Source organism: Pelodiscus sinensis, chromosome 25 (assembly GCF_052426305.1).
Source record: "Pelodiscus sinensis isolate ZL-2025 chromosome 25, ASM5242630v1, whole genome shotgun sequence".
Lineage (NCBI taxonomy): Eukaryota > Metazoa > Chordata > Testudines > Trionychidae > Pelodiscus > Pelodiscus sinensis.
Genome location: NC_143076.1, coordinates 7381760 through 7408744, shown reverse-complemented (window position 1 = coordinate 7408744; position 26985 = coordinate 7381760). Strand labels below are relative to the sequence as shown.

The 26985-nt window shown below is 52.1% G+C and overlaps 1 protein-coding gene across 5 annotated transcripts in view; it reads left to right on the top strand.

Annotated features, from left to right (window-relative positions):
* LOC102451467 (neurotrimin) overlaps positions 1-26985 on the top strand; it is a 740339-nt gene that overhangs the window by 409595 nt on the left and 303759 nt on the right. For 2 of the 5 annotated variants that reach the window (XM_075909354.2, XM_075909355.2), the window contains exon 2: positions 21571-21655. In XM_075909354.2, the coding sequence (XP_075765469.1) occupies positions 21571-21655 (85 nt within the window). Of the gene's footprint in view, positions 1-20878; positions 21656-26985 lie in introns of those variants that run through there. The other 3 variants (XM_075909357.2, XM_075909356.2, XM_075909353.2) reach the window with 2 other exon arrangements.

Below are 26985 nucleotides of genomic sequence, written 5' to 3'. Positions count from 1 at the left end.
CATTTTCTTCACACGTTGTTATCATTTCGTCAAAAACACCGAACCCCACAACAGTTTTTGACCCAAAATCCAATGGCGTTCTGAGCTGCTATAGGTAGATAGTGGTACACACATAGGGAGAGAGGTCGGGGGTGGGCATTGGGAAAGAAGCCCTCTCTGTGAGATTTGAGCATCCACAGCAAAAGGTGACCCCAGGCAGTTCTCTGTTTACCTCTTCCCCCACCCTGGATACTCGCTACATCCGCTTGTCTCTGCATCTGCTGCCTCGTCCCTTGTTCCAAAATAGGCATTGTTCTCCAGGGGGTGATCCCATGCCTGTTTGCTTCAGGGTCAGGGCTCTCAAAATCTCTCATGAGGCTCTTGAAATGTCAGTAGAGCTCCTTGGATTTTTTCCTACAGTGCAGTTTCCCTTTGGAAAATGAACTTTCATTGTTATCTGAAGGGTGCAATGATACTTTCACTGCAAAAAAATGACAAAATACTTGATGCTTCCTTGGGGATTTTTTCTGTCTAAATATTTGGATACATTAAAAACATTTTGACTTTCCTGTTTTAATTCACTGCCTAGAGATTTTTCTATTGTACATTTAATACTATTGGGCTATGTCTAGACTGGCATGATTTTCAGCAAATGCTTTTAACGGAAAAGTTTTCCGTTAAAAGCATTTGCGGAAAAGAGCGTCTAGATTGGCACGAATGCTTTTCCACAAAAGCACTTTTTGCAGAAAAGCATCCGTGTCAATCTAGACGCGCTTTTGCACAAAAAAGCCCCGATCGCCATTTTCGCAATCGGGGCTTTTTTGCGCAAAACAAATCTGAGCTGTCTACACTGGCCCTTTTGTGCAAAAGCTTTTCGGAAAAAGACTTTTGCCCGAACGGGAGCAGCATAGTATTTCTGGAAAAGCACTGACAATCTTACATGAGATCGTCAGTGCATTTCTGGAAATTCAAGCAGCCAGTGTAGACAGCTGGCAAGTTTTTCCAGAAAAGCGGCTGATTTTCCGGAAAAACTTGCCAGTCCAGACACAGCCTAAGTGGGCCCCCCATGGAAATTATTGCCCACCCCTCTTCTAGACCAGTCCTTGTGAGTTTCATCTCATTCTGCATGGCTGTGATGCACCTGTGTGTGGTCCGTGAATGTACCCCACAGACGTGGCGGGGAGGCGTGGCTGGACGCATGTTGCCCCACCGAGCTGGACGTCCGAGTCCCAGCCTCCGAGTGACTTTCCCCCTCAGGCAGCTGTGATGAAACTCAGCCTCCTGAAATGTCACTCCTGACCCAGGAAACAGCTGGGCCTGACGCGCTGCCGACAGCTTACAAACAAGCGAATGCAGCGTGATCTAGGAGGACGGCTGAGCAGGAGGCACAGCATGCAAACTAAAAGGGAGGTAAAGGGAGGGAGGAGAAAGTTGTAGCATGTCTCTGAAGCCATTTGTGATTCTCTCTGCACTCGGTCTCACACACACACCCCCTCTCCCAGCCTCGCATGCACATGCTTGGTCCCACACACCATCACTCGATCACACTTAGCCCTCCCTAGACCATGGTGGCGGGGATGCGCGAAATGGGGAGCGGCTCTGGCGTCCCCTACGCAGGCTGGCCCGCTGCATGGAGAAATGTAGCAGCAGGTGCACGGCCGCCCCTGCAATCACGGGTGCCCCCCCCACTGGGAAATGGCAGCTCTGCTCTGTCCCTCGATGGCTCAACTGACTTTACTCCCTCCTGTGCAGCATGAGCCGATTGGCTGAGAGCCCTGGGTTTCCACAGTGGATGTGCTGTGTACGTTCCCATTGGGGCTGGGCTCTCATTCCCACCGGAAAGCAAATCAATCCGAGGCTAATCAAAGGGAATTGGCAATTGATCACATTTGCACGGCCTCTCCTTAAGAACATCAGAATGGCCACATGGGTCAGACCAAAGCTCCACCCAGCCCAGTGTCCGGTCTGCCAGTGGTCAATGCCAGGTACCCCAGAGGAAGGGAACAGAACAGAGAACCATCAAGTGATCCCTCCCAGCGTCCATTACCGGCTTCTAGCAGACACCGGGGACACCATCCTGCCCATCCTATCTCATAGCCATTGATGGACCTAACCCCCATGAATCTATCTAGCTCTTTTTTGTTAAAAGTCCTAGTCTTCACAGCATCCTCCGGCAAGGAGTTCCACAGGTTGACTGTGCACTGAGTAAAGAAAAATTTCCTTTTATTTGTTTTAAACCTACTGCCTATTAATTTCATTTGGTAACCCCTAGTTCTTATATTGTGGAAATAAATATATAACTTTCCGTATTCGCTTTTTCCATATCAGTCATGAATCTATAGACCTCTGTCCTATCCCCGTTATAGACCTCTGTCCTATCCCCCCTCTTCTTTTCTAAGCTGAAAAGTCTAAGTCTTTTTAATCTCTCTTCATGTGGGACCCGTTCCAAACCCTAATAATTTTGTTGCCCTTTTCTGAACCTTTTAGGAAGCCCACTTCAGTACAGACTTTCTCGGGTCAGGGATTGCAAATACCTCTTAGTCCTCATGGGAGCTGCAAGCTCTAACCACCTTCCCTTGGCTTCAGCCTTATTGCTCACATGTGAGGGAGAGAACGGTGACTAAAATCTACAAAAGCGGCGAGGAGTCCTGTGGCACCTTATAGATTAACTGCAGTGTAGGAGCATAAACTTTCGTGGGCAAAGACCCACTTCGTCAGATGCATGTAGTGGAAATTTCCAAAGGCAGGTACAAATATGCAGGCCAGAATCAGGCTGGAGATGAGGAGGTGGATCCAATCAGGGAGGATGAGGCCCACTTCTAGGAGCTGATCTGGAGGTGTGAATTCCAAGAGAGCAGAAGCTGCTTTTGTAGTTAGCAAGCCATTCACAGTCTTTGTTTAATCCAGAGTTGATTGTGTCAAACTGGAAGATGAACTGTAGCTCAGCAATTTCTCTTTGAAGTCTAGTCCTGAAGGTTTTTTGCTACTCCTCTGATACTTGACTAATATCTAGATCCTCTTAGTTCTAGTCTAGCACTTGATCCACTAGAGCAGGGCTTTTCAAATGAGTGTCTCGCCCCAGTGCTGGGTACTGGAATGTCGGACGCTGGGTCTCGGTGCTGCAGGGGGGGTCAGGTGAGCAATGGGGGGGCTAAAGCAGCTCCCTGCCTGTCCTGCTCCACAGACTGCGCTAGGCCCCAGAAGCAGCCGGGCCCCAGAAGCAGCCAGCAACAGGCCTGGCTCCTAGGTGTGTGGGGGGGGGAAGAGCACACAGGCCCCCTGCCCCAAACACTCGCTCCACACTCCCACTGGCTGGGAACCTGCTGCCGGCTGCGTCTGGGGCGCAGCCCCGTCGGCAGTGCACCCCCGCTTCATCGCTGACTGGGAGCCGCTCAAGGTGAGCCCCTCCTGCCCCAGCGTGGACACCCCCAAAGCCGGAGCCCCAAAAAGCTCCCCTCTCAGCTCCAGCCCACGCTCTAATCAAATCATGTTGAACCGCAGCATCAACAATGTTCAACTGGGTTAAGAGAAAACAAGTGGGAAAAGCGCTCCTCTACCAACGCACTGGGCGCCTTGCCAATCGTAGGGCCGCGTCTCGACGCGCTTTCTTGAGGACTCCTTGGCTCCAAGGCCTTAGTGTGGTTCTCAGGGTGTGCCTCGTAGAAATCAGAGGTGCCAAAGATCTATTGGATCGCTTAGTCTTTCCCGCCCTGCCACGGCAGGGCATTGACTAGGGCTTTATCCAGTCTGGTTTCACCTTTTTGGAGCCATGGCACAGCTTTGGTTGTGCACACAAGGATGAAGTGTCTGACCGCCTGGAGCAAACAACTGACAAACGAAGACGTATCTCTGCAGGGCCGGTTGCTTTGTGCGAGTCCCATTTCTGCGGCAGTTTGTGTTTGCATGGCAGCCTGTCTTGCCCGGCGTCACACACCTCTGTCTCCTGCTTTGGCTGGGAAGTCCCGCTCCTGCCTCGCTGGCATTGCCCACCAGTTCAGCCACCTTGCTTGGCTTCTTTGCAAGAGCCTTCAGGCCACCGGCAGTGGCCTCGCACGTAGCATTGCGTGTGTCCTGCCCTCTGGCAGCCGCCAGCGTGCGCAGACACGACTGCAGAAAGGAACGTTAATGGAGGGGAAAAGTTAACCACTTTTATTGAACTGCAAAAAGGTTGTTTTTATATTGCTTTATTGGAATATAAAGACAGCTTTTATAACCCTTTAAAGAGGCATAAAAGCAGCTTGGAGATTAGAACGCTCTCTCCATTTTAAGACCAAGGAAGAGAGCCAGCGTTTGCCGCGCACTGAGGTCAGAACTAACTAGGTTCCGTGCAGGGAAGTTCCTGGAAGAAGTTTCTCAGCGTTTGTACCAGCAATGGACCTGAGTCTAAAGCAACCACTAGGCTTGTGGCCCAGGCAAATGCCCTTTCCTCTAAGCCCAGCGTTTCCATGGAACCCCGGGGTTCCGCAAAGTGAAACTAAGAGTCCCGTGAGAAAATTCCGTTACAATAACATTTTGTGATTTAAAAAATAATAATGATGAATATGGGGTGATTTTTGTTTTTAAATAGGTGCAATTAAACTAAATGTTTAGCATTTGTTTATTATTATCCTTACTTATTTGTGGTCTACTTTTTCCGCTCCATATATTAGACTGCTAGGAGGGGTTCCGTAAAATTATTTCAAGTGTAAAAGGGTTTTGTGGCCAAATAAAATTGGGAAACTCTGCTCTAAGCCACTCCAGAACATGCCCCATCCCCGTACCTTCAGAGGCTGATGCCCTACCTGGAGATCTCACTTCAGTGGGTCCCTTATCCTGTGTTGGCTGTCTGGTCATTCCCGGGGGAGGGCAGGTAGGACTCAGACCCGCCACCCTGCGTTCCCCAGGCAGATGGTAGGTGTGGGGGATGAGTTAGATCTGTTTCTTGGTCGCAGAGGGGACCCTTCTTTAGGTGTCAATACGTTTCCTTTCTGATCAAGGAAGGAAACGTATCGACGTTTTGCTGATCAAGTTGCTGTGTCCGTGGCTGGTCAGGGTAAGCGTGGTGGGTAATGAGCTGACCTGTTGTCTTTCGTTCTCTCTCTTTGCCCTCGTTGACTAAATGCCCCTTTGGCATTGCCCCTGCGGGAGCAAGGGTCTGTGTGCCCGAGTGTGATTCCCAGACCACCTAGCCCAGCGGTTCCCAACCTTTTCCAGATGGGGACTTGGTGACCCAGGGCAATTCAAAAAATGTGTGAATGGCTCCTTAAGATCCACCTGGGGAGACACCTGGTGACCCTTTTGAAATGTAAGGGTCCTGTAGGTTGGGAAACCCTGACCTAGGCATACCAGAGCACTAAACATAGCAGTGGAGCTGCAGCTGCAAATGGAGCCCAGACGAGCCACTTGATTACATACCCATGGAGCCCAGGCAGGTTTGTGATCGGAGCATGGGTATGGCATGTCTAGCCCATGCCACCGCTCCCTTCTGCTCGCGCTACCACGACCACACTGCTATTTTTAGCAGGCTACGGCTGGGTGAGCGTGTCTGTGCTAGCTGGAGTCACACCTGTAGCTCCCAGTGTAGACGGAAGCGCAGTTTGAGTCAAGGGTGAAAGGCTGAGTTAATTCTTATCCAGCTTGAACTGTTCGTGCGCAGTGCAGTCACTCTCACAATGACACTAAGGCCAGGCCTACACTAAAGGGGAAGGTTAAATCAAGATACACAACTCCAGCTACATTAATTACGTAGCTGGAGTCAACATGCCTTGATTCAAGTTTCCCCACCGCCCCCACAGTGGGAGGCTGATGGGAGCGAATGCACCCATCTGCTTTCCTTACGCCTCACGGGAGCAGGAGTACCGGCTGCCAGTGTGTGTGAGTGTGTGTGTGGGGGGGTGCCCTCGGAGTTCAATTGAGCAGGTCTTCACTAGACCTGCTAAATCGATCTCCAAAAGATTGATCGTGGCAGTGTCGATCTTCCCTGGAGTGAAGACGTGGCTTACGGCCATCATGCATAGGTTAGGAGCATCATCTTTTGCTTCTGATCCCACACGTGCTTATTCTTCTCGCCATACTTGTATTTTGGTTGTACAGAGGCACTCGTGCTAGGCACTGTGTTTTACAAATGGTAAGTCACCACCCCTGTGCTGAAGAGTGAACAGGCTACAGTGGTTCTCAGATTTCATTGCACTATGACCCTCCTTCTGGCAACAAACATTACTACACGTCTCCAGGAGGAGGGGTTGAAGCCTGAGTCTGCTGCCTTGGGAAGGGGGCCAAAGTCCCAGTCCCACTGCTCTAGGTTTGGGGAGGAAAAAGACAAAGCTCAAAGGTTTCCACCATGGGGGTCCTCTAACCTTATCCCCATCACCCAGCACTGAAGCCTGAGTCTCATGATACAAGACTTTGGCCCTAGGCCATGGGGCCCTGGCTTTGGGCTTGGCCCAGGGAGATGTGACTCTTGGCTTCCACCCCAGGCCCCAGCAAGTCGAATGCCAGCCCTGGTGACCCTATTGAAATGGGTTGTGACCCCCTTTAGGGTCCCAATCCCCATACTGGAAACCGCTGGTCTCAGTGGACAAGACTGGTAAAGAACGGGAGAAAGGAAGTATTGCAAGTCCTAGAGGAAATGGAGGCACCGAGAGATGAAATGACTCTCCCAAGGTCACACGGGGAGCCTGTGGCAGAGCTAGGGATTGAATCCAGATCTTCTCACTCTCAGTCCAGTGTCTCAATCACAAGACTGCTCTGCCTCATCCGGGGGCTAGCCCAGGAGTCAAGCAGAATGTGTGTGTAAGTGTCTGCCGGCTGGGGGTCATCTCTGCAACCATCTGAGCTGCTCAGCAAAATTCTCAGGACACACTTTTTTGGGGATGTGCCCAAATTTGAAAGGTTTTGTGGCGACGGTCAGAGCCAGTCTTAGGGGCGGGCGAGCCGGGCGGTCTCCCGGGGCTGCCATTCTCAAGGGGCCGCCGACAGAGCCGGTCTTAGGGGCGGGCGAGCCGGGCGGTCTCCTGGGGCTGCCATTCTCAAGGGGCCGCCGACAGAGCCGGTCTTAGGGGCGGGCGAGCCGGGCGGTCTCCTGGGGCTGCCATTCTCAAGGGGCCGCCGACAGAGCCGGTCTTAGGGGCGGGCGAGCCGGGCGGTCTCCCGGAGCTGCCATTCTCAAGGGGCCGCTGACAGAGCCGGTCTTAGGGGCGGGCGAGCCGGGCGGTCTCCCGGAGCTGCCATTCTCAAGGGGCCGCCGACAGAGCCGGTCTTAGGGGCGGGCGAGCCGGGCGGTCTCCTGGGGCTGCCATTCTCAAGGGGCCGCCGACAGAGCCGGTCTTAGGGGCGGGCGAGCCGGGCGGTCTCCTGGGGCTGCCATTCTCAAGGGGCCGCCGACAGAGCCGGTCTTAGGGGTGAGCCGCGACTGCCTTTCGGCCCGACCTCCTGAATCCTCCCCCCAGGTTTCCTTGGTTACTCCCCATCCCTTTTTTGTTTGTTTTTTGTTTTGCTTGACATGTCCGGTATTTTTTTAAACCATTTGGCAACCCTACGGGCAAGCTGGGCAGTCGCCCGGGGCAGCCCATTGGTTAGGACCGGCTCTGGCGATGGTTCAGTTACAGCAGCATCCTGAACAACTGGTTTCCTGCCCGTTTGCCTGCCCAGTTTCTCAGCAGGGCTCCTGCCTCAGAGTCGGGGTCCAGAGTGGAGAGCTCGGGGGTAGCCCCCCTGCAAGACTGCTTGGAATTGGGGAGTACTTGCTTTCCAAGGTCGGCCCCCTTCCCTTTCAAGACAGACTGAAATCGGATTCCCAAATATCGAACTCCTCCAGGAAACAGAATTCCTTGTGCCCACCCTGTTCTCCTGTGGGCGCATTTACATTGTGATCACCGGGGCGGGGGGGGGGGGCGGGGGTGTTGGTGCTCCAGCAGACATGGCTGAGCTACCTTTGGTTTGGCTGGCTTGGGTGCTGGGCCAGTGAAACTGGAAGAGTGTCGTTAGACTGGGAGCCGTTGGCCGCCGTTCCAGGCAGGCCGGAACAGCCCACCCTGAACTGCGTGTGGCTGCGTCTTCGCGGCTCCAGGGCCCATGATGGCTCCTGAAGCTGCAGCCAGGCCCCAGGATGTCCTCTGTGGCATTTCCCTATTGCGCCCGGCTTACCCGTGCCCATTCTGACATGTGAGTCAGTCAGCGGCAAAGCTCAGGCAGATCATTCCGGTGGTGTTCTCAAAGTCAGCGAGAGCTGTTGCGTTCAGCAGCCAGCTGCAGCCAGTTCTCTCTTGGCAGGGCCTGTCTGGGCAATGAAATGCCAGTCAGAGCCCATGTTGCTGGAGCAAGGTGGAGCTGTGGTTTCTCCATGCCCGTCTGAATGGGGCTGTTGGTGGGTTTCCCATGGATCTGGGTGTATAAGGCAAGGGTGTCATTTAAAGAAGTGGAGTCACGCAAACCAACCCTCATAATGCTCCCCAAGGGGAGCAAGAACGGCGTCTTGCAACCTTTTGAGATTTAGCATGTGACTCCAGCAATGCTCCCCACTATCCCCCCATCTTCCTTGGATTCTGGCTAATGGCCCAACCTTGTATCGAGAGGGGTTGCGCTATTGCTGGAATCGGGGAAATCTGCATAAGTTCCTAGTGGAGGTGCATTTGGGAAAGTACCACAAAGTCTGGATGTGTCTCTGCACTTGGGGGTCAAACGGGGCCTCTCTCTGTGTCCCCCATCTACACGCATGGAGCTGTGGCTGTATAACTGCTAAGAGAAATAAAGGAAGCTCGGGGTGTTTGAGCAGCGAGCTTGCTTCAACCTGGTGTAGAAACAGAACTAAGACATCAAGGCCCCCATCGTACAAGCTTCTGTACATGGGCATCGTCCTACTGAAACCATCCGGGTCTACATGTGGGCACAAGGATCTGCCCTCATCTGGCAGCCGGCACGCTCCAGGCTCTGAGCATGGCTCCCAATCTGCATGGCATGAATATTCAGACCTAGGCTCCTGCTGAGAGCCAGTCTCAAATCACAAAGTTTGTAGAGCTATTCTACACAGGGCTCCAGTTTCCATCACCCCTCAGCTTCCTTTTATTTGCTTTTCCCACTAAATATTCATCAGTAACATTTAAGACAAAGGAAAGAGATAATTACAAGGGGAGAGTTTTTTCGAGATATTAAAGGTTAACAGAATTCTTGGCATTTGTGCCTTGTCAATTTCCATGTAATTATGCTCAATTCCCAGAATTCAGAGGCGACTGGGCCTTTTAACTCAAAGATGGTACCCCGGGAATTTAATTTATGAGATCATTTCTCAAAAATTTCAGCTTCAAATCAAGCATCTTGCTTAATAGCATGGATATTATTAATATTATTCTTGGATGGGGAATGCTGTGAGGGTCAAGTAGGCTGGCAAGCAAAGTGAAATTGACTCTCTGCAACTGTGGTAAGCCTGGCTTTTGTTACTCAGAGTGAATGATTTGTCTGCCCTGGTGCCTTGTGGAATGAAGCACTGTTACTTTATGAGCAGCCAACCGTGAACCTCATAAAGAGCCACAGGTTTGGTATGGAGGGAGCCCCCAGGAGCAGAGCTGGCTGAATACTGGAGATTTGGGGTTGCTGGCAATTCCAAGGGGGAAAAAGCAACTTCTTTTCTCCAACATATTGGAGTGAATGAAAAAGTCAATACAATTTCAAGTCAGTACTGTGGTAAGACTGAAACACAATGTTGTGTCTGGACCATAAACAAATTCCTTTCCATTTCCAGGCCTTTTGACAAAATCAAAGACCCCAAACCACAGCTGCAGGAGGCGGTCTGGCCTACGTTGTGACCTTTAGCCCAACAGTTTGGGGACGCCCCTGGATTGGGCAGGGAGCGTGGTTTGATTCTCCCTTCTAGCTGCTGTGCAAGAAGGGATCGAACTTGGTTCCTCTCATTGTGCGTGAGTGCGCCAAGCGCTGGGCGATGCTGGGGTGGAGTTCGCTCAGTCTCGCTTGTTAAAGCCCTTCTACAGGTTGTAAATACTTAGTGCCATTGGGGGCCCCGAGTTTGCCATATCTCAGCTCTGCCCCCTACCTACCGAGCTGTAGCATCAGTCTGGCCCAGGGACAACAGTATTCCTTGTCATCATGAATGATAATGAAGTGCCTGTGCGTTTGGCCAGGGGGAGCTGGCGGGGCAAGGAGCACTGGTAGGAATAACTATATAACCTGGTGGGTAGGGCAGGGAGGGAGGCAGGGAGAGAAAGGAGTTTAGGTCCCCGTTTTAACCATGCTTTAGCGATTTATAGAAAGTGGGAACAGTTTCTACGGGAGAGGTTCCCACCCACTTACCCTCTAGCTTTCCAGATCACGCTCTCAGCTGCAGTGGGGGATGGCCAACGCCAATTTCTTTCTCCACTGCGGGCAAACAATGGAACTTGGGTCTCCCGTCTTTCATGCGAGTGCCTCAGCCCCGCTCTGTATCTTCTAAGGGGCCAGCCTCTGCACCGTCTCCCCTGACCATTTCTTTTTAATCCAATCTTCTGCTTTTGTCAGAATGCCTGAAAGTCTAAACCAAGTTGGGGCTTATCTCAGTCTTTACAGGAGTCCTGGGCGGAGCCTCTCCTTTGGCGAGGTGAAGCCTTAATCTAGATGTCACATGATTGCATCCCGTGACTAAGGATATAGGGGTACCATGATCGCAGGCAGGGGGAGGGATGTGAAAGGGCAGGAGGACTGGGTAAGTTGCATGGTATAGATTGACTTGTTTTCATTCCCAGGCGGTGGTCTTGAGAAACTGACCCTGCAGGAGCTGGCTAGAGATTTGTACTCTTCTGAAGTTTACATTAATAGCCCACATTCCATGAAGGAGGAGACTTAGTGATAAAACCTTCCCTGTGTAAAGTTTGATTTGCTGGAGAAAAACGTCAGCACCTGCAGCCAGATCTGGGAAGCCTCTGTTAGTGGGCTCCATTGTGCCAGGTTCTTCATGCCTTCGTAATGAAAAACACACTCGTTACTCATAATCTGTGATTCTACCGCCAGAGAATTTACAGGTTAAACAGGGAGCAAAAGAATAATAAAACCATCCAACTAGAAATGATTTGTTTGCGGGTTTTAACCCGACGACTCCAGCGCTCATGAACGTCACAGGTGAAGATTTGGGCCTAGAATCATAAAAATTCAGCCTGGAGTGAATTGTAGAGCCCTGGGATAATTCAATATGCCTATAAGATACTGATGGCTTTCGTCGGACACCAATCGATGTCTCTGGCACTTGGTTTAGCCCTGCTCAGACGAAGGCGAGAAGCAATGTGTGACCATGCATAAGAATGTGAGAATGGCCATACTGGGTCAGACCAAAGGTCCATCCATCCCAGTATCCTGTCTGCCAACAGTGGCCAATGCCAGGTGTCCCAGAGAGAGTGAATCGAACAGATAATGATCAAGCGATCTCTCTCCTGCCATCCATCTCCACCCTCTGACAAACAGAGGCAAGGGACACCATTCCTTACCCATCCTGGCTAATTGCCATTGATGGACTTAACCTCCATGAATTTATGTAGTTCTCTTTTAAATCCTGTTATAGTCCTAGCCTTCACAACCTCCTCAGGCAAGGAGTTCCACAGATTGACTATGCGCTGTGTGAAGAAGAACTTCCTTTTATTTGTTTTAAACCTGCTGCCCATTAGTTTCATTTGGTGGCCCCCAGTTCTTATATTATGGGAACAAGTAAATAACTTTTTCTTATTCACTTTCTCCACACCACTCATGATTTTATAGACCTCTGTCATATCCCCCCTTAGTCTTCTCTTTTCCAAGCTGAAAAGTCCCAGTCTCTTTAATCTCTCCTCATATGGGACCCGTTCCAAACCTCTAATCGTTTTAGTTGCCTTTCTCGGAACCTTTTCTAATGCCAGTATATCTTTTTTGAGATGAGGAGACCACATCTGTATGCAGTATTCAAGATGTGGGCATACCATGAATTTATATAAGGGCAATAAGATATTCTCCATCTTATTCTCGGTCCATTTTTAAATGATTCCTAACATCCTGTTTGCTTTTTTGACTGCCGCTGCACATTGCGTTGACATCTTCAGAGAACTATCCACGATGACTCCAAGATCTCTTTCCTGATTACTTGTAGCTAAATTAGCCCCTGTAATATTATATGTATAGTTGGGATTATTTTTCCCATTGTGCATTAATTTACATTTATCCACATTAAATTTCATTTGCTATTTTGTTGCCCAGTCACTTAGTTTGGTGAGATCATGCAATGACAACTTACATGTTACTGGAAGCAACTAAGTTCCCAACAATGCCATGAGACTCAGATTGATATGAAAACAACATTGATTTGTACCAAGGAGAGCGAAGATCAATCCCGTTTAATAACCTCCACTGTGCCAGTACTGCTCTGGATTTCCAGGATATTTTCTTTGGGCTCCGGAGATAAATCTGAAAGGGACACGTACAGCTGTGGCGCCACATAAATAAAATAATTAGTTTGTGTTTGCTGGGTAAACGCAGGCAAGTGGAGCAGCGAATTGGGCTCTGATTTTTCCGTGTGGCTGAGGAATGCATGGACTCACGCTCCAAGCAATGTGCAGAGAGCATCTTTAAGACAATAGGGCACCCCATCTCCCTCTGAGCCCATATGCTAGGGCCAGCCCATAATACATCAGAGCAGCCTAAAGGTTGCTCTAATTTGCCCAAGAGCACCATTTCGGGAGAGTGGGGGGCGGGGCTTCAGCCGAGAATAGCAGGAGGCAGCTTGCTTTTCTTCTGTTCCCCTGACTGCTAGGGAGCGAGGGGAAAGTGCTTTCGTTCTGTGAATTACTCCTCTGCTCCTTCATAAGCACATAAGAACGGCCGTACTGGGTCAGACCAAAGGTCCATCTAGCCCAGTATCCTGTCTACCGACAGTGGCCAGCACCAGGTGCCCCAGAGAGGGTGGACCGAAGACAATGATCAAGCGATTTGTCTCCTGCCATCCCTCTCCAGCCTCTGACAAACAGAGGCCAAGGACACCATTTTATCCCCTGGCTAATAGCCTTTTATGGACCTAACCTCCATGAAATTATCTAGCTTCTCTTTAAACTCTGTTATAGTCCTAGCCTTCACAGCCTCCTCTGGCAAGGAGTTCCACAGGTTGACTACACGCTGTGTGAAGAAGAACTTTCTTTTATTAGTTTTAAACCTGCTCCCCATTAACCTGCTGCCTTCCTTTTACCAGCCAGGAGTGAGAGGCATGCGCAGAACTTGTGTACTTTCCCCTCGCTCCCTGACAGTCAGGGGGCCGGGAAGAAAATCAAGCCACGACCTGCTATGACTGGCTGCTTCCCCCTGCTTTTCCAAAATGGAGCCCGTGAATTTGCCCCAGCAAAATGGAGCCGTTCTAGCATCCACTGGCCACCAGCCAACAGAAGCTTACTCCTAGCAACGGTACGGCCACGCTGGGGCTGAGGGAAGATAGTTGAGGATGACTTTCAACCGCCTGAGGATTCTCACAGGAAAGGGGACTCCTCCATTGGCCACCTAAGCCGGTTGGGCACTGCATGGTAGGACCTAACCATTGCAGCCAAACATGCAACTTTTAAGCATGTGGCTGTTCCCCACACACCCAAGCAGCCCCCGTGGCGCTCAAGTGAGCCGACAAAACGCTGCAAAATCCAGCTCGTTGCTCAGCCTCCAAAGTAGCTTGTCACGGGGCTGCAAAGAGTGAAGTTCCTTTTTAAAATGAGACCCAGGCAGCGGAGACGGGAGAGACTCACTCGCTTGTCAAAGGGCAAAGGAGATGTTCTCTTTGGGTGCTCCGCGTACAATGAGGGTTACAGGAGTCAGAGTAAGAAGTCCTCCAGCATGCCAGTGTTTGGACACGAGTTCGAAATAACTGCCTGCTGTGTAGACGGGAACTAAGTTATTTCAGAATAATGTTGCTGTGCAGACGTATCCTTTCTGCCAAGCACCTGGTGTAAAGTGCAGGGAGGAGGATTGGTGTGCTGGCATCCTAGCCAAGCTTCAGGGGAAGGCTCCCAAATGCACCGTTAATTTAAATTTAATAGGACAGTTACTGTAAGTTTAAATAAATGCCAGTTAAATATTAACGGCATCTTTATTGGGGGATTAACGGTGCCTCTTGTATTATGTTTTTTAAACTCAATAAATATGTTGCTAATAATCATCACTCCTCTTCAAATGTGACAGCAGCTGCTTCTGTTACTGCTGAGACTAAATCAAACAATTATTTGGGGCAGCTCCCGGAAAGCATTAGCCAGACCAGAACTGGAGCAGTATTGGGGTTTGGGGAGCCTGGGAATTGAGAGACATGAAGGGGGAGGAGCAAGCACAAGACGCATTATCCCATTCGCCTGCACGCTACCAGGCCGTGATAGGAAATTACTGGCAGGGGATTGAAAAAAAAGGGACGGGGAGAGGGCAAATGAGTCCCTTCTCAGATGGAGACAGAGGGTAGGGGAATTAACTGTTGTTTGGGAGCCTTTGAGATCTGATGCAGTGGATCATGTGTAAGCATCATCTCTGTTCCTGGGAGGAATTCTCTGGGGAGTTCTGAAAAGTCCCCATTCATATAACACATGCTGCCGCTGGTTCCTAATTAGGGCCACTATTAGCAGTGGAACATAATTAGTCACCATGTCCTGTGTCAGTGTGAAGGGGCGTGAATCCTTTGCATCTTCAATGACTCTTGATTTTTTTTTAAAGACTTTTAAAGAGCAGTGGACTTTAATGAGAGGGTCGCTTCTGTAGTGAGCGTGAGGTTTTGCAGAGCACATTTGGAACCGCAAGGTTGCTTAAGGATAGTGTTCGGCATGATAGCGTGAAAGAGGTTGATGTAATAATTGTGTGTCTACACTGAGGGTGTTTCGTGCACAGGTGTTACTGTGGCTATTAGTGATGAATTTTGTATCAATTAAGTTTCAGAGGAGATGTGGCAATTTCCAAATTGTCTCTGTCGATCCATCGTCAGGCTTTTTATGCTGTAGTGTCTGAATTCTTTCCACATGAGTCTGTAAACTAAAGCAAAATGTTCATCGTCTGGTTCTATAAATTGAATATACCAAGAATTTCTGCAGGTGAAATTTTATCTGAAATGAAATTCTTCCATGTTGGTAGCTATATATTTTCTGAGTAGTGTAATACTTTGATTATGTGTGTACCTATACATCAACTGCCTCCTACGCACACCCACATGTAGGCTCAACATGAAAACTGAGCCAGACGTTTGCAGCAAAACTGAACGTGAAATTGACCTGGCTTCAGTGAACACTCAACCTTTGACTAGACATTGACAGAGAAACCTTGGCTGCAGATTTTTGCATCTTCAAGCCAATCCAAAATGCCTCCGATTTGGAGATGTTGCTCACACTTATTTCTAGTTTTACTAACCCCCCTGGAAAGTCAGCCTGTGTACTCTGGAAGGCTTCAAAACCCTCTCCAAAACCCAGGGGCCATTTCTTTGCATCAGAGCCACGTGGGGAGGTTTGCATGAAAAAGCGTTTCCTCGAAGCTGAAGGTTATAGCTGAACAGTGAAGGGACCGTGAGGGTCAAGGGTAGAAAGATGTTTACGTGGGTCCTTACGAATTGCTAAATTTTGCATTGTCTGCCTCTCCGATCTCACCTGCTCTCATTTTTGCACTCGCTGTCCAATTGCTCTCTAAAACAACGAGTAAACTTCAGCTCAGAATATTGATAGAACCATAGAGCTGGAAGAGACCTCAGAAGGTCATCAAGTCCAGCCCCCTGCTCTAGGCAGGACCAATTCCAACTAAATCAACCTGGCCAGGGCTTTGTCAAGCCGAGACTTAAACACCTCTAGGGATGGAGACTCCACTACTTCCCTAGGGAACCCATTCCACTGCTTCACCACCCTCCTAGTGAAATAGTTTTTCCTAATATCCAACCTGGACCTCTCCCACTGCAACTTGAGCCCATTGCTCCTTGTTCTGCCATCTGTCACCACTGAGAACAGCCTCTCTCCAGCCTCTTTGGAACCTCCCTTCAGGAAGTTGCAGGCTGCTCTCAAATCCCCCCTCGCTCTTCTCTTCTGCAGACTAAACAGACCCAACTCCCTCAGCCTCTCCTCATAAGTCATATGCTCCAGCCCCCTAATCATTTTGGTTACCTGGCAAGCATTACCCTTACCAGCATACTTACCCAGTAACCAGGCTGGGCCTCAGAAGCAGCAGGTCCGGCCAGAGCAGCCCCTTGCCTCCGGCGGCCCAGCTGGAGCAACCCTCCACCCGCGGTAGCCAGGCCTGGGCAGCCCTGAAGCCTGGTTTGAGCATCTCCCAGGCTGCTGCAGAGCAGCTCCCCTCCCGCCAGCAGTGGGCCGGCGTGGAACAGCCCCACCCATGGAGAGCCAGGCTGGCAGAGCCGCCTGCCCACAGCGGGTTGACCGGCAGGATCTCGGCCATGGCAGCGGCTCTGCACCAGCCCTCCAATGGTTAACCAGTTAAACGATATCATTTCAGTCACTTGACCGGCTAACTGGTTTAATGGGTATTTCCATCCCTAGCTCAAAAGCATTCTGCATCACTGACACAGCCAGGAGTTCACCCGGCTTCTCCGCGCCAGACCCATCACACTCCCAGCCACCGCGCCTAGGAGACTGCGAGATTCTAGGGCTCTTTGCTCTCGTTCAGGTGCCTTCTACCTCCTTCAGAAGGCCCCTGGAGATTTCTCTGTAGACTAGACCCATGGATTATTGCCCCTTTGCCTTTCCTAGCCTCATCAGGGGACACAGCCCCCTTCCCTCCACTTTTTGAGAACCCGGGGGAAATATTATCCCAGCTTAGGCCATCTTTAAACCCATCGAATTTCTTCCCTTTACCTCCCACTGTCCTCTTCGCCAGCCCTCTCCTTGCCAGATTGTGCCTTGCTTAGTAGGGCTTCCTGTGCCTGTGTTTATGGAGGGAGACATTTAGCCTTGTTAGAAAGAAGGAGCAGTTTGGGAATATTTTTCTTGCTGTGTTTGCTCTGGGCAGGCAACTGGCATAAGGAAAACTGGTCTTTGTAGGAGTGTGAAGAAAGATCAGAAAAGATGCCACGTTGCCTGTTGAGTTGTATGCCAGTCTGTAAGTGCCCCCCTTCTGCCCCCCCCCATGTGTGTCAGACCCCAGCCTTCTGTCTTGGTCCTAATCCAGCAATGGAAAATGATTGCCGGTGTCCCCAGAGGAAGCTACAAAGCTCTCTCTCTTCTGCTGCTGCACACTCGCAGCTGGACTCGGCGGCTGGCTCCCCGGCTCCTGGAGTCACACAATTATTCAAAGGAATGTGCCTGTCTTTATCTCTTCTCTGGTTGCGTGCATGTGTTTTCTGTCTCTGGATATTTTATAAATCTGAACCAATTACGGCGAATGGCGAAGGGATGAGCTGCGACAGGCGGATTTGTTTGTACATTGTGTATGTGCAAGAGGGGGAGCCAGGAAATGAAGTGGGGAGTCGGTAGGACTTGGTATGTGCAGGCAGGGTTTGTGAGGGGACAGGACTGAAAATCATCAGAGCATTGACAAGTTCCTGCTGCTGCCACATCTCATTCTATTCTATTCTATTCTATTCTATTCTATTCTATTCTATTCTATTCTATTCTAACTGCCCCCGTTGCCATACAGTCTAAGCCCTTCATAATTACTACATTTACCCTCACAGACCCCATCTGAGATAGAGCTGTGCTGTTATCCCCATTGTACAGAAGGGGAACTGAGGCACAGAGCGACTAAGTGACTTGCCCAAGGTCAAAAGGGGAGGTCAGTAGCAAAGTCAGAAATCTGTCCCACCTTGCATGCTGCTTCATGCTTCACTCAATCACAACATCATGGATCAGCCAATGAAATCATGCCCTGCTGACCTAGCGCTTGTTTCTTTTATTTCATTGGTTGAAACATTTGCCACTTGGTAGGTATCCTGCTTTGGGAGGAGAGCTCTGCATGGTCCAAATTAGTTTAGGGGATGCTTCAGCTCTCCTGATTGTGTAGCTGCTCAAATCTTTCTCATATCCCCCCATATCCAGATTCCTCAAGTACCTTCCACCCTCTGCACCCCAAACATTTCCATCCCCAGTGCCACTCTCTTGTATTAATCAGGGAGGGGAATGTATTCAGAGGCTGGAAGTCTAGACTGTGGAAAGTTCACCCCGGGGAGCACGGGGTGGTGTAGTCAGTTGATTCCATGAAAGGCCGCCTGGCTTTTGACAAGGGACAAACACACTCACTGTTTCCTATCCCTGCCCTTTTCATGCGAGAGTCCTTCTGTGCTGTGTCTAAATCCACTGGAAAAAGTGAGTGGAGGCCGCATAGGCATGAAGGGTGCGATGGCATTGCCGAGGGATTGTGCAGGGCCCATGGATGAAGGCTAGAGTCCCTCTGCGGACCATCCTTTAGATGAGGGAGGTGTGAGAGATGGGAGGAAGCGCTCCCCACCCGATGCCCCCCCAGGCTTTGAAAGGAACCAAAGAGGGTTCATCCGATGATTGACAGCCCAGCGCATGAGGTGGGAGGATCTGGAGTCTCAGTGAGTGTTGTCCAACTTTCCAGGGATCAAGCCATCTCATGGGTTTTATGTACAATGGAATAACACTGTCTGGATGGCAGGCGTCTGCCTGAATGCCCCCTCCACCGGACAAGCCTTGAGAGCCTTTGATTTAAGGAGTGCTCACCGAGTGGAGAGGAGGTTGGCCGAAGGGATATTAGAGTTCCCTTTATTAATGCAATTGTCTTTTGAGGACTGCTGAAGGAGAAGGGTCTCTTACCAACAGCCAGCTTGGAGAATTGGACAGAGCCCTGTGAAATAAGCCCAGTTCTCAGGTTCCTATGGAACAACTCTCCACACTGCTCCTAGGTATCTTCCCCTCTGGTTGGTAGGCTGGGGTGGAATAGGGTCCTGATCCTTTCTGGAGCTTTGAGGCATCACAGCAACAGAGGGAACAATACACTAAGCCAGTTTAACCCTTTGTCAGCTGCAGAGACTGAACAGCCTCCTCTCCTCATGCCAGAGCATATCGCACGATGGTGCTTTCAAACCATCAAGTTTTCACTTGAACTCTTAAGGGTTTTTTCCTGATCCTGCTTGCAGGCTGGAGGCCTCTGTAGGGAAGCGTGCGCCTGGAAGGCTCAACCATCAGTCTGCAGGGAGATAGAAAAGCGGTGGTAGTTGGTGGTGTGGCTCTGGCTTGGGAAGCAGCCTGCTCTTTGTATGGGGGGCTAGGGATCTTGTGTGTGACAGTGCAGAACTCTAAAGCTGTGTCTAGACTGGCAAGTTTTTCCGCAAAAGCAGCTGCTTTTGAGGAAAAACTTGCCAGCTGTCTACACTGGCCGCTTGAATTTCCACAAGAACACTGACGATCTCATGTAAGATTGTCAGTGTTCTTGCGGAAATACTGTGCTGCTCTTGTTCAGGCAAAAGTCCTTTTGCACAAAAGCTTTTGCGCAAAAGGGCCAGTGTAGACAGCTCAGATTTGTTTTGCGCAAAAAAGCCCCGATCACGAAAATGGCGATCGGGACTTTTTTGCACAAAGCACGTCTAGATTGGCACGGACGCTTTTCTGCAAAAAGTGCTTTTGCGGAAAAGCGTCCGTGCCAATCTAGACGCTCTTTTCCACACATGCTTTTAACGGAAAACTTTTCCATTAAAAGCATTTGTGGAAAATTATGCCAGTCTAGATGAGGCTTGAGACAAACTAGTTTTCCATTCCACCTGGCACCCTGAATATTGTGCTTTCAGCTAACTTTGCTGTGTTGTATGCCCTCAGCAAAACTTTAGGGATTGCCTGGGCCATGCCCGCCCCTTCCTTGCTGCCACTGGCAACCCTGTTTTGCTCCTTCTTAAATGTAGTTGGATTGATTGTCTCACTCCTTCTAGGAGGACGCTGATGATAAATATGACTTCTGCCTCCGGGGTTGTCAGTCCAGCACCTGCTACCAGTGCTGCATTCAAAGCAATCACTCTTTAAAAAAGAAATGGCACCGGAAGGTGCAAAGAGATCAAAACAGGAAAAATCCCCTTCTCATACACCACAATGCTTAATAATACTAACAAAGCTTGATTTGAGAGCGTCCTCGCTGCCTGACACATCTCATAATGTCTGAGAAATTAAATAGCACAGTTAGTGAATTAAATAGTAGTTTACAGGGGATTGGAAGACTCGGGGGATTAGTAGCAGGTTATGGATCTTTTCACATCTAGGTCACGGGTTTGAAACCGGCTCTGGGTGGCAGCAATCACATAAGCAGCCAGCGGTGCTGGGCCAGAGCGGGCGGGAGTCCTGGGCGAGTCTCCCTCGGTTCCCGGGTGGGTTTATCTTTCAAGCAAGAGGCGCTGCACGGGCTGGGGGGGGGCTGCAGCTCCCATATTTCACTAGGAATTCCGTGCCCTGGCAGGCAGACCCAGCGAGGCCCAAGGAGCCACTACAGGGCCTGGCCCCTGGTTTGACACTACGGGCTTGTGCCTCAGCTGTCTGCGTTGCCCCTGTCCCTCTAAGGACCGGCCTGAGTTTTTCCGGGCTGGCGGGTGCTTTTCCCGGTGGGAAATGGTCCCTAGAAACGGGAACACGTCGGGCAGCTGCGGAGGGAGGGGGCCAGGCGCTCGGAGGCGTAAGTAACGGCGCTGTTTCCGCGGGGTGATTGAAAAATAAAGAAATAAAAAAGCGTCTCGGGCCCCGGCGGGCTGCGGGTTAAAAGTTGTCCCCGCAGCCGCGGAGGAGCGAGGCTGGCCGGCGCGGAGTTACGGCTCGCCCCAGGACTGGGAGGCGGGCTGGGGTAGGTGGGTCGCGTTTCCTCCCCTGACGCGCGGGTGCCGCTCCGTGCCTCAGTTTCCCCAGCTGTAAAGCGGGCGCGTAACACGCCGGGGCCTGCGAGTCGGAGGGAGGGGCGGCTCGCTCGGCGAGGGAGGGAGCCCAACCGGCCCGGCGCGGGCAGGGTTAAGGCGGGCGCGCCCCGCAGCCGCTGGGGGCCGGTGCCGCGCCGCGCAGCGGGGCTGGGCCGGGCCCCGGCGCCGGGCAGGGATGCTGCAGCTGCCATGACAACCCCGGGCAGGGCGCGCTCCGAGGCGCTGCTCCCGGCCGGCCGGCAGAGCGCAGCCGGGCTGCGGAGAGTGGGGGCAGCCGCCGGCTCCTGCGCGCCTCCCCTGCGCGCCGCTCGCCTCGCCCCGGCCGCCGCCGCGTCCTGCCCGCGCTGAGCCGCGCCGCGCTGCTGCCCTGCGCCCGGCCGGGGCTCCTGCCGCCCGCCCGCTGCGCCCCGGCCCCAGCGCAGGAGCCCCGGTTTGCACCGGCTCCCTCCGCCGCCCGGAGATGGGAGCTTAGATCGCGCGGGGCTGCGCCTGGGCAAAGCGAGCGGAGGAGCCAGCGCGTCGCACCTTCCCTCCTCTCCCCCGCCTCGCCCCAGGACCAGCGGGGACTCCCTCCGGATGCTCCGCAGGAGGCTGGATTTCCAGGGGCGCTGCTGATCTCCGAGGAGCTCCGGGGCTGCCCTGCGCCCCCACCCTGCTTGCTCCCCACCCCCCCGGCTCCCGGGGGCCTGGGCGGGTGTGGTTTTGGCCTGTTGGAAAGTCCCGGCTGCCCAGGATGGGGGTCGGTGGGTGCTTAGTCCTGCCCTGGAGATGCCTGGTCGTCCTGGGTCTCAGGCTGCTCTTCCTTGTGCCCGCAGGAGTGCCCGTGCGCAGCGGAGATGCCACCTTCCCCAAAGCCATGGACAACGTGACCGTCAGGCAAGGGGAGAGCGCCACCCTCAGGTAGGAGCAGATGTTTTTCTCTGGGTATCTGGGGGGGGGGGGTTCTGTGGGCACTCCGGCCCCTGGGGCATGCCAGGGGGCAACCAGCCGGCTGCCCGGGGAGGCTGCTGCTTAACTAGACACTGACTGGGTTTGTCCTGAGCGGGGTGGGCTTAGACCCCTGAGCAGGGGAAGAAAGGGTCATGCTGAGTTCCTGCGTGCGGGGCCAGTGGACAAGGCGGGGGCAGAAGGGCTGCTGACGTAGGGAATAGACTGTCCGCAGAGAGCACCCTGGTGTCTGCAGAGGAATGAAGAGGGCAAACTCTGTTACCCCCGTCACAGGAATGCAGGTGCCACGCAGAGAAATATAGAGGCTAGACAGCAAAGCTGGCAGTGAGATCTGGATGCCAGGCAGGGAGTTACCATTCACTGACTCCCCAGGTCCCTCGCTTAAACAGAACTGAACAGGGGAAGGGGAGTGTGACTAGGTCTTTGCCTGTGATCTTGGTGTCAGCTCTGGCCTGGTCATTTTGGAGACGACATAGACGTGTATGTGGCTGGATGAGGGGATCACCAGAGTGCTGGTCCTCTGAGGCTGATGTTGCTGTTAAAGATGCCTCCATGCATGCCCAATACGCATGAGCTGGGATTGTGTGTTCACAAAGTAGACGTTGTCCCTGAAGTTTCTGAATCCTCTGGTTCATGGGCATCCGCAGGCATGTGGTGAGAGCCAGAAGCAGGCTCTCCGTGTTGAGCGGGGAGCAGTCAGTGATGGGAGAGGTGGCAGTTTGATGCCATGCAGACAGCAGTGTGCCTTGCCTGCAGACCTGCTCGTTAAAATCCCATTGCGTGTACGCTCCAGCCTGGGAGTCCCATGCCTCGCAGGGAGCGGTCAGAGATGCGCACAGTGCTGGTAGGGGCCTGGCCCTCCTCCTCTGCTAGCAACGCTGGGGGCTGTTCAAAGGGAAGAGATGAGTTGTATTCAAGGGATGCAGAAGCCGAGGATGCTGCCAAAAACATAATGTCTCTGATCACAGTCAGTGTGTTGTCTGGGATGACCTTTCCCCGGACCCCCATTCCTCCACTGGCATTTGGGTCATCTAATAGGTCTCTCCTCTCTCTGATGACATGGATCTTTCTTCTTTTTTTCTTTCAATGATTGGGTTTAATTACGGGTTTCACAACGAGCGATTGAAACTCTCTCGTGCTCAGGAGCGACTTTTCAGTGGCTGTATGTTGCAGTTGCTACATTGATGTCTGCGGGGTGTGTCGGGCAAAATCTAAGCTCTCTTGCTCTGCGTCAGTGAGGGGAACGGTGCTAAGGGTGGACGCAAGGTGGGGCCGGCTCCTGTGGGGAGACTAGGAGATGCTGGTTGAGTCTCTCTTTTGAAGTGGTGCAGGGAAAAATAATTAAATTCGGGCTTGGTTCTGCCCTTGGAAACATAAGCAATGATGCCTGTGTAGGGACTAGTGTTCCCTGTCAGCTGTGCACTTGGGCAGCCACTTAGGAGAGATTCAAATGCCACCCAGCTGCTTAGCCGAGTGCTCACAGCTAGGATTTTTGTTTCTATTGGTGGTGCACATTCACGTGTGCTTTGGTGCACATAACACATTTATTCCGCACTCAGAGGGAACATTGGACTACACCTCACTGGTCTCACTGCCTTGTCCCCTCCAGCTGTGATGTTGTCAATTTTCTCTTACCATGCCCTTGCTCGCTTACTGCAGAACTGCCAGGTTTCGGGGCTCCCGGGAGCAGAAGAGAAGGGCGGTTGTCTCTCAGCTGTGATCCTCATTAGCCCGGCGGTGTGTAAGGGTAATGGAAAGCCAGGAGGTGGCCTGGGCAGACAGCGCTTCTCACACCTGGGACTTATCCCCCATCGCTGTCCCGGGACTTATCCCCCATCGCTAGGAGCCCTGCGTCATGTTGAGAGGCCATTCCTTCATCCGTGACCAGAAGGCTTTCAGCAGGCGCTGGAGTGCGGTGCCCGCAGGCAGGCACCAGGCAGCAAAGGTGACAGTGGGGTACGGATGCAGGGAGCTGGCACTGCCTGCCCCCCAGTTCCATCCCACCCCCAAAGGGAAGGAGAGTGTGAATTGGTCTTTATGCCTCTGTGTCTGGTCCCACTAGAGTGGCAGCAGGGGGTGTAGCTGGGTCACGTGCCTCTCTGTGCACAGACATGGGCAGGTAGAGACGTACTCCACCGCGAGTGATCCTGTGGCGTCAGCCTAGAACAAAGGGATGGGGGGGGGGGAGGGTTGATTCAGCAGCTGGGCCATTTTCCTTTTTATGAATGAGGCTGGTAGGAAAGAGTGAAAAGTCCTACACGTACAGGGGCTGCATCCCTAGCGGACGTGGGCTCAGCTCTGATTGAATGCATCCAGCTAGCGCTCCGGCGTGGCCATGTGCTTGGCTTGTTTGACACTTGGCCCGTCCACTACAGGAGTTTAACAAGAGACTTTGTTTGGCGATAGGTGTCCAGAGACACAAACACTTGTGCACCAATGTCTGTGAAGAGATGCACCTTTGCACCTTGCATGCTCTCCCAAGGACATGCAAACCATGGGGCATAATACACTTCTGGTAGCCATTGCCAATCAAAGATAACAACCTACTGTTGTATGCTCTCTTGGAGTCAGTCCTTCAGCTCAAGTGACAGAGGACTGTGTTTTGGCTGGAGTTCTAACCATGCTGATGATCCACCGTGAAAATAAATTGCTATTCAAACCTTCCTACTCCGGGTTGAATAGACCATGCGGATGCTGAGAGATGTCCATGCGCACACGTGTGCTTATAGACATGCATGAGTGTGTGTACCGTGCTCGCCTGTGCGTTCCCACGTGTGCTCGCTTGGACTCGTGGTTTTTGAGCTGTACGGTGGTTGCAGAGCGGTGGGAAAGAGTGTAGGTGGATGACGATTTCCAAGAGAGGAAAGCAAAGACGCACGGGTGTCTCCTGCAGTCTCTTCCCACCCTCTTTGTCCAATGCCCGATGACAGAGGCTGGCTCTGTGGCTCCAGGTTAACTCGTTTGGCATAGCAATGCTGCTCAGAGGAGCTTGTGCCGATCTGAGTGAGGCACTGTCTGCTGCAGATGGGTTTCTCCTCTGGCCCTGGAGGTGGGCAGCACCCCCTCAGTTCCTGGCAGCATGGGAGTCGCTCCGAGAAAAGGAAAGCTGCAAGCTGCAGAGGTGTCCAAAGGAAACGGGAAGCTCCAGAGTTTTGTTCTCGTCCTTTCACAGCCTGCAAAGGGAATGCAAGTTTAAGAACTTAGCAGCCAAAGAAGCAGATTCCTTGGAGCACTAGGAAAATCCTGGCTCCCCTCCTCCCCCCAGGCTGGAAGCAGCCCCCAAAGGTTTTTTTGTCTCCGGTCCGGATAGCTGGCACGTTGCCAGGGTCCCAGAATTGCCTTCAGGCAGCAGCGCTGGGAGCTCCCGCTTCTGCTGCGTTGGCCAGAGAGGCTGTTTTAAACTCGGTGCACGTGGTCCCATGGGATGGACTGAATCCAGCACTTGCGAAAGGCGCCGGATTGACAGCCCTGGGCGGGGCAAAGGCCTCTCTTTAGCCACAGCGCTCTTACAGACGGGCCAGTGATCGGGAAGACGCCTCCCTCTGCCCTTTGCCCATGGGCCTCAGTTCCGGCACAGAACGATCTCTGGCACGGAGTTAAAGGGGGGTTGCTCCCCATGGCCCCGTCAGTCCTCGAGGTCTCTGCTCAGGCACCGAGCTCATATCCGGAACAGGGTGGCTTTAGGATGTGGACACTGGTCCAGAGGCCACCAGCCTGAATATCCCCCAAATCGTCATACCACTGGCAAAGATCCGGATCCTTGTTCATGGAGGTTGGGTCCATCTGTGGCCATTAGCCACGATGGGTAGACACGGTGTCCCTAGCCCCTGTCTCCCTGGAGGTGGGTGAAGGGAGGGATCACGTGTTGTGTCCCCTCCCTCTCGGGCACCTGGTACTGGCTCCGATGGGCAGACAGGACACCGGGCAGGATGTACCTTTGGTCTGACCCCGTGTGGCCATTCTGATGTTCTTGGCTTGGTTGTCATGACCCTAACCCGGGGGGGGGGGGACCTTTCTTAGGTCGGGGCCCGCTGATCCCCAGAAAAGTCAGGTGGGGGCGCACACAAATGTGAAGAAAAACCCTTCACAGATGTGGCCTCCAACCGAGGAGAAAGTCACTTCTCGCATTCCCCTCGCACACTAGAGCCTGGGGGTGGGGGGCCAGGCTAGTAGATTTGGTGTGCTCCAACCCCAGGGAGAAGGTGGCTGGGGGGAGTCCCAAGCTTCGGGGGCCAGATCCAGGCAAGGCAGGGGCTGCATCTGGCCCCCACACATTAGGTTCCCCACCCCTGAAAAATGGTCACAACCACCCTTCCTGTCCTTCCTGTAATGCTAAATAGGAAAGACTCTTAGCTAGACAGAAGGACCTGCCAGCATGGGGTCCCCGATGGAAGGGGCTGAAGACCACTGCATTCGCTGGTTCTCAATTATGAGCATTACCTCAAAGGGCCTAGAGATGAGCTGTACAATTGCCTGAGTCCCCAGTGCCACCCGGCCTCAGCACCAGTTATGGGGAGCAGAGACTGTGTCCATGCTATAAACCGATTCCCTGGTCCAGTTTCAGCCGAGCCTGGAATTATAATCTCCTGTGTGGTGCTCTTAACGACATGCAGTATTAATGACAGGCAAGGAGGTTCACCTCCCAGAAAAACTCACCTGAAACTTGAACCAAGCCCAGTCTTCTGGGGGAATTTTGATAAAAAGTTTGCCTAATGCCACGACAGCCACAAAAGCTTTGATCTAATCTCTCTTAGTAGCTTTGTTGGAGTCCAGGGAGCTCCCCAGCTATACAGCTCATCTGAGATTTGTTTAGATTTCCAAAAATAAAGAACTCCAGTCCAGGAGTGCTGACACGTTCTTAATACATGAGCATCCCCGCAGGATTAGAACACACTTCCTTAAGAACTCAGCCAGGCAGCCACCTATGGACACACCTTGTCGCATTTTGTATTGTTACAGGAAGATTTAGGCCAGTCGTCTTCCTTTCCACTGTCCCCTAGCACTGAGGGCGAGTCACACTAGGAAATTACTTCGAAAGAAGCGATTTTGAAATAATAACTCCCGCAATAACGATTTCGAACTAGCGTGTCCACACTATTGGGAAGCCTTGGAATTAGTCCGAGGCCGGCTCTGTTATTGTGGACGCACTACCTTGACTGAGAGCCCCAGGAAGCATGGGGGAGTATTTCCTTTGCATGACTCTGGGGATTCGTTATTTCGAGAAAGCAGCACTGGCGCGCCCACACGGCCGTTATTCGAAATGGCTATTTCAGTAGAAGTGT